This window comes from Rhinolophus ferrumequinum, chromosome X, assembly GCF_004115265.2.
Source record: "Rhinolophus ferrumequinum isolate MPI-CBG mRhiFer1 chromosome X, mRhiFer1_v1.p, whole genome shotgun sequence".
In the NCBI taxonomy this organism is placed as follows: domain Eukaryota; kingdom Metazoa; phylum Chordata; class Mammalia; order Chiroptera; family Rhinolophidae; genus Rhinolophus; species Rhinolophus ferrumequinum.
Window position 1 is genome coordinate 82,768,462 of NC_046284.1, and position 12,354 is coordinate 82,780,815.

At 44.5% G+C, this 12,354-nt stretch overlaps 1 protein-coding gene across 3 annotated transcripts in view; it reads left to right on the forward strand.

The window, feature by feature from the left end:
* The window catches only part of LOC117027337 (uncharacterized), an 83,386-nt gene continuing 71,032 nt past the window's right edge, over nt 1–12,354 (forward strand). For all 3 annotated transcript variants that reach the window (XM_033114988.1, XM_033114980.1, XM_033114996.1), the window contains exon 1: nt 1–506. In XM_033114988.1, the coding sequence (XP_032970879.1) occupies nt 205–506 (302 nt within the window). In that variant the 5' untranslated portion in view covers nt 1–204. The remainder of the gene's footprint in view (nt 507–12,354) is intronic.

Sequence of the window (12,354 nt, forward strand, 5' to 3'; positions counted from 1 at the left end):
AGTTTGCGGCCCTCACTTTCCATTCCCGAAATGCACCCGTCCCTTACAACGTGGTCGCATCCAGCTGGAAGACCCTGGCTGGAGAGATTGCGGGTGGGGGGGTGGGGAGGATAAAGGAACTGCTCCCAGGTCCATGCTGTGCGGTGATTGGTCGCGGCGAGATGGACGGAATCAACCCTCCCAGAAGCCCTCCGTGGGCGCAGGATGGCTCCGGCTGGGCCTGTCATCTTGGCCTCCCTGTCTGGCAGCCCCGTTCCCATTGGCCATCTGAGTGGGCTGTCGCCTGACCGAAAGCTGCAGCTGAGGGTGAGGCGTGTGTGTGCCCGCGTGTTCGCGCGCGCGTGTGTATTTTCAGAGCGTAGAAGTTTCTCCGAGTTGGACTCCTCACCGCCTGAGTGTCCGGACGGGGCTGACAATGCCGCCTCCGGCAGTGGCGAGTTCCGCGCAATCGCTGGCGTGGAGTCAGTGTCCCACGCTGGATTCGCGGGTGACGGCGCTGTCTTCACGTGAGCTCCTTAGTGTAGTTTAGCCCTATTTCAGTCACCAGCCTAGTCTGGCGCGACTGGCACGGCATCGGAGGGATTCTCAGATGCACGCAGTTAAGGTCCAGGGAGAGGTGTCTGCGCTCTTTGGTGTCCCTGCCTGGGAAGGGAAGTGTCAGGCATTTGGGGATGTGTATCGCGAGGTGCCACATCACAGGTGCTGTCTGGGTACATTGGATCCCTCTGAGCCTTTTGAGGGATTGTGCGGGAATGGGAGGTTGTATCTGAGTGGATTCTGCGCGCCACGGACTAAAGGTCTCTGCGGGCTCGCGTGCCTGTACACGTGTACCTGGGTGTGCATTTTCTGTGGTTCTCCGCGTCTGTGTCCTGGGTGGAGATCTCCGTGTGTGTGACCGCACGCCAGGGAATGAGGTCTCCGAGCACTTTGTGATTCTGGGTCCGGAGCTGTGATGTCTCTGAACTGAGTGGGGTTGGGGGAGGCTTTCTCTTAAGGTAGGAAGTAGGTGAGCTGTTTTGGGGTGTGTGTCCAGGGTGTAGGTTCTCTGCTTTGTATGGGGACTTTATCTTAAGGTTATGGGGTGTTTCGGAGTTCCTTGAACTTCTGTCTTTCTGCTTTCAGAGCCGTTGTATTCAGTTGGCCGGTGCCTGGGAGCTTTGGGAGCCTATCTGCAGGGTGTGAGGTATCCGCAGTTTTAATTTGTTTCCTGGGATGAGAACCTCGGTCTTTCGGGGTGGGGGTGTCACAGTGTGTATGGTCTCTGCTGTGTCTGGAAGTCTGTGACACAAGTGGTGACCTCTCTGTGCAGAGACGTTTCGAATCTGTTTCAGGTTGTGTTCAGGAAGCTGTGTTTGGTGTCTCTGGGTATGTGAGCTGTTTGGGGTTTGTGTGTCTGGTGAGATTTCTTGGTTTCTTGGGTCTCTGTGTAGGTCTCTGTGTAGGACCTGAGGGATTTGGAAGCTGTCAGATGTGATTCAAAAGCCTGGAGCCCCACGTCTTGGTTTTGTGTCCTTGGGCAAGTCACTGGTCTCCTGGAGTCTTGATGTGCATCATAATCAATAAAATGGGGCCAATTCCCATATTGGAAGACGGTGTACATCTTAGGAACGTGTGTAAAGAGCCTGAGTCCAGTCAGTTTTCCACAAGAAATGTCTGAGTACCTGCTACAGTATGTACCTGAGCAGCGTTCTAGGAGATGGGGGTACAATAGAGAACAACATTGATAGAATGTCTGATTTCATAGAGTTGCTCGGTACCTGTATAACATATCTTAGAGTGGCAAGTGCTGTGGAGACAGAAAAGAATGAGTTACGGGCAAGGCTATGAGGGGAGAATGTTCTTAAGGTATTGAGGGTGGTCAGAGAAGGTCTCCCTGAACAGGTGATGAGTGAGCAGAGACCTGGAGGAAGTGAGGGAGCAGGCCGTACATTACCTGAGGGAAGAGCACGCCAGGCAGAAGGAACAGCAAGTGCAACAGTGCTGAGGCGGAAATCCACTTGGTGTTTTCCTGGGTGTCGGGGACCCCTGGGATGCTTGTAAAGCCCTCATCACTGGGTTTGGCCCACAGCGCTCATGAAAGGTGTCCGGTGTTGCGCTCTGTACTTCTCTTCCCACTTGTGAGGGACGTGAGGTCAACCTCTTTTCCAGCCGAAAGATCCAGCTGATATAAATGATAATGCAGGCATCACGCACATGGTAGTATTTCTACTGATTTTTAATGAAGTCCCTGTAACATTCTTCCATTTTTTTTTCAATTGGGGAATATTGGGGAACAGTGTGTATTCCGGGGCCCATCAGCTCCAAGTCATTGTCCTTGACTCTGTTTGTGGAGGACACAGCTCAGCTCCAAGTCCAGTGCCGTTTTCAATCTTTAGTTGCAGGGGGCGCAGCCCACCATCCCATGTGGGAATTGAACCGGCAACCTTGTTGTTGAGAGTTCAGGCTCTAAACAACTGAGCCATCCAGCGCCCCTCTGGAATCTCAAAGGCAGCTCATTGTCTTCAATGTAGGTGTGCACGGCGTTGCTCACTGGCCCTTATGGGATTCGAACCGCCAACCTTGTTGTTCAGAGCTCCCACTGGAACCAATGGACCCATCTGGCTGCCCCTCGTGTTTCTATTCTTGATGGAAGGCAGTATCTTCGGAATGAAACAGGAACTCGGTGAGAGGAGAGAGACAGGAAGGGGAGGCTGCAGAACAGTGAGCTTAATCACTGGGGCTTCATAGTATTGCCTGGATTTGGCCCGATTCACCTTAATTAAGTGATTGTATGAGACATGTTCACCTCTTCCTCTGCCTTGAGCATTCTTTCACTTCCCTTCTCTTTTGTGCCAGAGCAGTTCACTCCTCAAGCTGTCACATGAGGTGCTGCAGAGCAAGGCAAGCATATGCTTCTAGGGGCATCCCAAGTGGGGGAGTCAGAGCGCAGGCAGAGTGAGGAGGGCATCCACACCCAAGGACATGGTGCAGTGGGTGACAGAGCCCAGGTGAGTAGGGCGATGTCCCTGGGGGTTGGGTGGGAGAAGGCGAATGGGCTCGGGATTCAATGCTGAGTAGGCTGTGGAGGTAGGTCACGGGCAGGGGGTACTTCAGCACAGCATGTGCGGCGGCCTCCCTGTGAGAAGGAAGCCATATACTATGTGTGGCAGTGAAGTTCGCGAACTCATCCTAGAAGAAGTGCCACATCGTACGTCATCGCCGATGGTCACTATGGTCACCTTCGAAGTACTCCCGTAAGAAAGCTATGCATCGGCGCCAGTGCCTAGTCCAGCCTTCAAAGCCGTTTGGAACCCTTTTTCTGGAGTGGCCAACCGAGCTCTCTTCATGTTACCCTTGATGTCCTGAATGTCATCAAAATGTCGTCCTTTCAGTATTTCGTTTATCTTCAGGTAAAGAAAGAAGTCACTGGGGGCCACATCAGGTGAGGAGGGAGGGTGTTCCAATACAGTTACTTGTTTACTGGCGAAAAACTCCCGTCACAGACAGTGTCGTGTGAGCTGGTGCAGTGTCGTGATGCAAGAGCCGGAATTTTTGGTGAAAAGTTCATGCAGACTTTTCAGCACTTCCAAATACTGGACTCTGTTAACTGTTTGTGCGGATGGTACATATTCATAATGTATAATCCCTCTGATGTCAAGAAAAGTTCAGCAACATCGTTGCAAAACTTGAGGAACTTTTAATTGTCCGACCTCGTATACATTGGGTGTCATCCAGTCAGTAAATATATAAGGATATGGGAGCGACGGCTCTCACTTTAGAAAGGGGAGGTTCTCATGTGGAAACAAAGAAAACTAGAACAAACTCTGAAATTTTATGCTGGAATTGGAGGCCTCCATGTGAACTCGTGGTTTTCCATATATGTACACGTGTATATTAGGAGCTAGATACAGATGTACATGTTTACACGTGTGTGTGCTTGAGTGGGTACATGCGTACATTCCAACAGGTTTGGGTACCCCCACAATCCAATGGCAGTAATCACATGTAGGCCCCAGATCCTGGCTTCTCAATACCATTCTCCACTAAAAGAATGGTGCCTGGACTGGGGGAGGGAAAGGATACAGGAATCCGGCTCAATTTGTGGTGTGTATGATGACCCTAAGTTCGAGGAATGATGGGGACATGTCAGAAGGATGCAACAAATACCTTGAAGGGGCTCGCACTTGAAAGAGGCTGGACAACTTTTTTTCGGCTTTCAGATATGATTGATATGTGTCATCTGTAAGTTCTTTTTTTTTCAGTTACAGTTTTTTGGGTGACAATTGTTCAAGTTACATAGATTTCAGGTGTACAATTCTGTAATCCATTATCTGTATCTCACATTGTGTGTTCACCACCCAGAGTCACTTCTCTTTCCATCACCATATATTAGACCCCGTTACCCTCTCCTAGAGCCCCCTCCCCCCTTACCCCCTGGGAACCCGTAAACTATTCTCTATGTGTTTTTGTTCCTTCATTTTTTTGTATTGTTGTTTTGTTGTTTTCAGTTGTATATAGCACATATCAGTGAAATCAAATGGTTCTCTACATTTTCTATCTTATTTCACTTAGGATTATAATCTCAAGATCCATGCATGTTGTTGCAATTGGTACTATTTCATCTTTTCTTACTGCCGAATAGTATTCCATTGTATATATGTATATACCCCAACTTCTTTATCCATTCATCTATCAAAGGACACTTTGATTGTTTCCATGTCTTGGCCACCGTAAATACAGCTGCAATGAACATTGAAGCAGCCTTCTCTTTATGGATAAAAGTTTTCAGATTTTTGGGGTAGATACCCAGGTGAGGGATTGCTGGGTCATATAGTAATTCTATTCTTAATTTTTTGAGGAGCGTCCACACTGCCTTCCATAGCGGCTGCACCAGTCTGCATTCCCACCAATAGTGTATGAGGGTTCCTTTTCCTCCACAGCCTCTCCAACACTTGTTATTTGTCTTCTAGATGATAGCCATTCTAACTGGTGTGCGGTGGTATCTCATTGTGGTTTTTATTTGCATTTCTCTAATGATTAGCGATGTTGAGCATTATTTCATGTGTCTATTTGCCATTTGTATGTCCTCTCTGGAGAAATGTCTCTTCAGGTCCTCTGCCCATTTTTCTATTAGGTTGTTTGTTTTTTGTTGTTGAGTTGTATGAGTTCCTTGTATATTTTGGATATTAGCCCCTTATCGGAGGCGTTGTTTGCAAAAATCTTCTCCCATTCAGTTGGTTGCCTCTTTATTTTGGCGATGGTTTCTTTTGCTGTGCAGAAGCTGTTAAGTTTGATGTAGTCCCATTCATTTTCATTTTTACTTCCCTTGCCTTTGAAGTCAAATTCATAAAATGCTCTTTGAACCCAAGGTCCATAAGTTTAGTACCTATGTGATCTTCTTTGCAGTTTATTGTTTCAGGTCTCATGCTTAGGTCTTTGATCCACTTTGAATTAATTTTGGTACGTGGTGACAGATAGCAGTCCATTTTCATTCTTTTGCAGGTGGATTTCCAATTCTCCCAGCACCATTTATTGAAGACGCTGTGTTTTCTCCATTGTATGTTTTTTGCTTCTTTGTCAAAAATTACCTGTTCATATGTATGTGGTTTTATTTCTGGGTCGTCAATTCTATTCCATGGCGTGTGTGTCTGTTTTTCTGCCAATACCATGCTGTCTTGATTCTTGTTGCCCTGTAGTACAAGCTAAAGTCAGGGAGTGTGATACCTCCAGCATTGTTCATTTTTCTTAAGATTGCTTTGGCTATTCGGGGTCATTTGTGGTTCCATCCAAATCCGAAAATTTTGTTCTATTTCTTTAAAAAATGCCTTTGGATTTTGATGGGGATTGCATTAAATCTGTGTATTGCTTTGGGTAATATGGCCATTTTAACTATGTTGATTCTTCCAAACCATGAGCATGGAATGTCTTTCCATTTCTTTCTGTCTTCAACGCATTTCAAAACGTCTTACACTTTTCAACATACAGGTCTTTCACATCTTTGGTTCAGTTTATTGCTCGGAATTTTATTATTTTGTTGCAACTGCAGAAGGAATTGGGTTTTTAAATTTCTTTTTCTAAGATTTCATTGTTAGTATATAGGAATGCAGTGGACTTTTGTACGTTGATTTTGTAGCCGGCAACTTTACTGTATTTGTTTATTGTTTCCAATAGCTTTTTGATGGATTCTTTGAGGTTTTCTATATTTAGCATCATGTTATCTGCAAAGAGTGACAATTTACCTTCTTCATTCCCAATTTGGAAGCCTTAAGTTTCTTTCTCTTGCCTGATTGCTCTGGCCATGACTTCCAACACTATGTGGAAAAGCAGAGGTGACAGGGGACAGCTCTTCGTGTTCTGAACGCAGAGCAAAGGACTTGAGTTTTTCACCGTTAATTATGGTATTAGTTGACAGCTTGTCATATATGGCCTTTATTATGTTAAGGTATTTTCATTCTATGCCTTCTTTATTAAGTGTCTTAATCATAAATGGATGTTGTATCTTGTCAAATGCTTTTTCTGCATCCTATTATTTTTCTGCTGTATTTTATGTGATGGATCACATTGATGGACTTGCATATGTTGACGCATCCCTGTGCCCCTCGGATGAACCCCACTTGGTCGTCATGAATAATCTTTTTGACGCATTGTTGCATTCGATTTGCTAGAATTTTGTTTAGGATTTTTTGCATCTGAATTCATCAGAGATATTGGTTTGTAGTTTTCTTTTTTCGTGTTATCCTTACCAGGTTTTGGTATCAGGGTAATGTTAGCCTCATAAAATGAGTTAGGGAGTATTGTCTCTCCTTCAATTTTTTGTAAGACTTTGAGTAGTACAGGTATTAGATCGTTTTGGAAGGTTTGGTGGAATTCACTAGTGAATGCATCTGGTCCTGGACTTTTGCTTCTGGGAAGGTTTCAGATGACTGACTCAATTACCTTAGTGTTGATCGGTCTATTTAGATATTCCAGTTCTTTGTGATTCAGCCTAGGAAGTCTATGTGTTTCTAAGAACGTGTCCATTTCTTCTAGGTTATTGAATTTGGTGGCATATAGTCCTTCATCGTATTCATGGATGATCCTTTGTATTTTTGAGGCACCATGATAACGTCCTCTCTTTCATTTCTGATTTTGTTTATTTGTGTGTTTTCTCTTTTTATCTTAGAGAGTCTAGCCAAGGGTTTGTCAATTTTATTAATCTTTTCAAAGAACCAGGTCTTTATCTCATTAATGTTTTTCTATTGTATTTCTGTTCTGTGTTTCATTTACTTTTGCTCTGATTTTTATTATTTCCTTTCTTCTGCTGAACTTGGGTTTCATTTGTTCTTCTTTTTCTAGTTCTTTAAGGTGTAACGTGGGGTTATTTATCTGGGATTTTTCTTGTTTCTTGAGATAGGCCTGTAATGCTATAAATTTCCCTCTTAAAACTGCTTTCACTGCATTGCAAAAATTTTCTCAGGATGTGTTTTCTTTCTCCTTTGTTTCTATGTATATTTTGAGCTCTCCTCTTATTTCTTTTTTGACCCAGTCGTTCTTTAAAACTATGTTGTTTAATGTCCACATATTTGTGGTTTTTCTTGCTTTCTTTTACAGTTGATATCCAATTTCAGAGCCTTGTGATCAGAGACTATGTTTGGTACGATTTCAATCTTCTTAAATTTGCTGAGGCTAGTTTTATATCCCTATATGTGGTCTATCCTTTAGAATGTTCCATGTACACTAGAAAAAAATGTGCAGTCTGATGTTTTAGGATGAAGTGCTCTATATATGTCAATTATGTCCATTTCATCTATTGTGTCATTTAGGGCTGCTATTTATTTATTTTCTCTTTGGATGATCTATCCATACCTGTCAATGATGTGTTTACGTCCTCTAGTATAATTGTGTTTTGGTGAATTTCTCCCTTTAGAGCTGTTAGTAGTCGCTTGGTATATTTCGGTACTCCCTGATTGGGAGCATGAATGTTGATGACTGTTATGTCTTCTTGTTGTATGGTACCCTTTACATTAGTGTGTAGTATTCCTTTGTGTATTTTTCTTTGATCCATTTACCAGTTTTTGTACATTTGGATTGTTTCTAGTTTTGACTCTGATGAACAAAGGTTCTATGAATGTTTGAGTACAGGTCTCTGTATGGACATATGTTTTTCCTTTCTCTTGGAAAGGATTCTCTAGGAGATTTGCTGGGTCATGTGATAAATATATGTTTAACATTAAAATTTAAATGCCTGATATTAGGATGCCCCCTGAAGCTTTCTTGAGGTTGCTGATTGTTTAACATATCTTCTGCCCTATTTCACTGGCAATCTGTTTGTATATTTGAATCTAAACTATGTCTCCCATAGCCGTCATATACTTTCATCTTGCTTTTTCAGATCGAGTCTGTCAATGTCTGTGTTTTGACTAGATTGTTTAATCTGTTCACATTTAATGATCTTATTGATGTAGGTAGACTCCCAGCTGCCATTATACTTTTCCTTTTTTCTGTGTCTCATCTCCGTTTGTTATTTGGTACCTCCTTTACAGCTTTGTTTGTATGGAATGGATATTTTCTAATGGAACATTTTGATTTCTTGAGTGATTGTTTTCAGTATATCCTGTGAGTTACACTAGTCCTCCTTATCCACGGGGAATACATTTCGTGACCCCCAGTGGATGCCTGAAACCACAGGTAGCACCGAACCCTACGTACTATGTTTTTCCTATACATACATGCACTTTACAGCTTCCGTTTGGCATATCTGGTTTGTCAGCATGTCTGCTCTTGCGCTTTGGGGCCCTTGTTTAGTAAAATAAGGGTTACTTCCACACAAGCACTGTAATAGATCAACAGTCAGTGTGCTAACCCAGACGACCACTAAGTGAGTGCAGGTGCTGCAAGTCCAAGCATCCTTTTAGAACTGGACAAACGGATGATTCACGTGGGTGGGGGGCGGAGTCGGTAGCCGGAGGTTTCATCACACTTCTCAGAATGGTGCCAGATTTAAATCACATGACTTGTTTGTTTCTGGTATTTATTCTCTGGCTTTCCCCCCCACAAGGTTTTTAACTACCAATTTCATTTCTTTAAAAGATATTGGACTATTCACACCTGGGTGAGTTTTGTCGTTCATGGTTTATGGGTAATCGATCCATGTCTTCTAAGTTGTTCCATGTATATATGTAGAGTTGAATGTTGTATTATCGTATTGTCCCTTTTAATTTTGCTGGGTCTGTAAGAAAATCACCGCTTTTGTTTCTGCTGTTGGTAACTTTTGTTCGCTCGATCGCCGCCCCCCCCCCCCCCCGCATTCTCGATGTCTTAGAGGTACTTCAATGTTATACATCATCTTAAAGAATGAATTGTAATTTCACTGAGTTTCTACCATTTTTTCTGGTGGAATTTTTATATATTTTTGTGTTTTTTTAAGTAAAGTAAATATTACATATGCTTCCCAGGAATTTTGAACACCATAGTATTGAGCAACCTGTTCACTATATGAACAGCCAGTGCGGATGAAGGTGAAATTTCAAAACGGTGTGTCACCGTTGTGTAAATGCTTAGACTTTAATAAAAGTCTCTGTTTTGGAACAATAGGAATGATTACAAGAAGAGCATGTTAGTCACACACTGATTGTTAATTTGTAAATAATTTTTGTTAAATGTCTTGTTATGACATTGGATGTTAGAATCAGCTTTCAACTGCACAATTGTATAATAATATGTACATGTTGTATTGTGTGTTTACCACCCAGAATCAGTCCTCCTTCCATCGTCATATATATGCCCCCTTTAACCTCTTCTACCAGCCCCTTCCTTGTCTTCTGGTAACCATTGAACTGTTGTGTGTATCTATGGGTTTTTCTTTCTTTGTTTCTCTCCATTGTTTTTTGCTTTCACTTTTATATCCCACATATGAGTGAAGTCGTATAATTCTCGACTTTTTCTGTCTGACTTATTTCGCTTAACTTGCTAATCTCAAGATCGGTCCTGTTGTCTGTCCCCAGTGAAAGTATCTCGTCTTTTCTTATAGCCTAGTAATGTTCCATTGTGCATATGCCTTCCCCATTAATTATTAGTAGAGGTCATTGGAATGGAAGCAGGTCCCTAGTGAACAAGGCTGCGGTGTAGGTAGCGTGAGATGGAAAGTGAGAAGCCGTGCTCTCCTGATCACGGATTTAAGATAAACAATTCAGTAAAGTTTCAAGTTTTGTTATCACTGCTCAGGGTCTCAGAGACACAGATGTGTCCCTTATTGGGACAGAGCAGTAGAGTATGGACAGGGGAGAAAACAGCTAGAGAGGGGTGCCTGATGGGGAGTTCATAGCACTGAGTAAGCTGGGTAAGAAGGCCCTGATGGAAGATGGCGAAAGCTGTGGGGTCCACCCCCATTGGACACCCCCAGAAGTTGAAGGGTGTGTAATCACAGGCATTAAAGGGAGGGATCTGGACTCCAAGGGCAGTTTGTGGAGGTCATGAGACAGGGAGGGCTACAAAGGGACATCATGTGTTCATTTGCGTGTGTGTCTGTTTGTGTGTTAGGCCGGGGGACGGGCATGGAGTGGATTCTCTGATGTCCAGGGAGGTACCTTGGGCAGGGGGTGCAGGATTAGGAAGCTATATATAAGTATAACATCTCTGAGGATAGAGACGCTCCGCTTATGTCAGGGCGAGGCCCCTGGGCCCTGAGTGTTCCCGAAAATCAGGGTGACAGGAGGAGGAGGAGGAGGGTGTCTCAGGACCCCCCAGTTGAAGGCAGAGGCTGAGTAGGCCGGGCGGGAGGAGGATGACTAGGGCAGTGGCACAGGTTCCGCACGAGGGGCGGAGGGTCCGCTGTGTCAGTCGGGCGGCAGGACGTGGACGTCACAGAGCGGGGACGCTAGCGGACATTGCAAACGGTGCAGGAGGCACCCTCCGGCACAAGGCTGCAGGGCGACCGGCAAGGACCTCCCTGCGCCCCGGCGCGCAGGACCAGACCTGGCCAATCCGGGCGCAGCACCGCCACGCATGCGCATCCGCTCAGGAGCCCGCACCTGCGGCCTGTGTTGCAGGGATTCCGAGGGCAGCGGGAGAGGGGGTCGTGCCCAGGGCTGCCCGGCGGCTCTACTCGGGTGGTCGCAGGGCTCCGCGGGTCTTCAGGGTCAGCGCGCTTTTCTTCCTCCGCCACGGTCTCCCGGGAAAACTCCTAACACAGAGCGGTTTTTCACTTGCATGTGAGCCACTCGGTTTCTGTGGGCAGCAGGGGGCAGTGTTGCGTCGCGCAGGCGCCGTCTCCCCGCTCCCCCGCCCTTCTCGTTTGAAAAAACCCAGCAGTGTCTTCCCGGGAAAGCGGTGTTTTCCTTCTGCGCCTGCGCGTGATACTGGGCCTTTCTGATTGTTGGGCTCCCTTTGAGTGGATCTGTAGAGAAAAGCTTGCGCCCAGGAACAACAACCCATTTTCCTTCAAAATTAGCTGCTTGGGTTCCTTAGGAACTTGTGTTTCTGTTTTTCTGAGTGCGCTCGTCATTGTCTTTCCCCACCTTGTTTGGCCTTGGCTGGGCCTGTATCCATAGTTTCTTCAGTTATGAAAGTCCCTCAAATCTCAGGGTAGAAACTTTGGAGGACACATGAATGTACTAAAGAGTAACGCAAACCACAGTCCCATCACTGCGCCAAGGCCATTATTAGTGTTTTGTGCTTAATATCCTTAACATTTTTCTTCAAAAGAACTGTATTTTCAGTATACTTAAACGTTCATTTTTGCATCATGATCTCAACTCCCTTCTGGTTTAAGTCCGTTTTAGATGTTTGAAAATCGTTTTCATATTTAATGTCATTGTACAGAAAAGTAACGCTGAGGTGTTGTAAAATGTAGAAAGCTTTTGTACATGTTGAGGATACAGAGACCTAAGTATGATGCAAAGGCAGCACCCTGGTTCCCCTTTATGACAGCAGGAGCTCAGTGCTTGTCTGGTGCACTCCTGTATGGGCAGCACCTAGAAGCATACCTAGCACTCAGTGGGGGCTCACTGTGTATAGTGAAATTTTTCAAAATATAATTTTCAGGACACTTTCCTTTCTATGTGTAAAAATACATCTTTGCCTAGCCCTGGATTATAATACAGCAACAGTTCTACATAGTTTTTTCTTGTTTGTTTGTTTTTGTTTTCATTTGGCCCTTCGCAAAACCTTATTAGTCTATGTCATTAACATTTCTTAAAATCAGATTTTCTGAGTTGTACCAGGTCACTTGACTGATTGAGGTCCATTTACCTTGTTGGTGACAGGCTCAGGACACACCCAAAGTCTTTCCAGTTTCAAGCCTGTTTCCCTCATTCCAAAAAGAGTTGAGTGAGTCTATAGTGAGCAGGACTTAGCACAGAATGGCCTTGGTCGAGATGGTGCATCTTTTAATGTTGC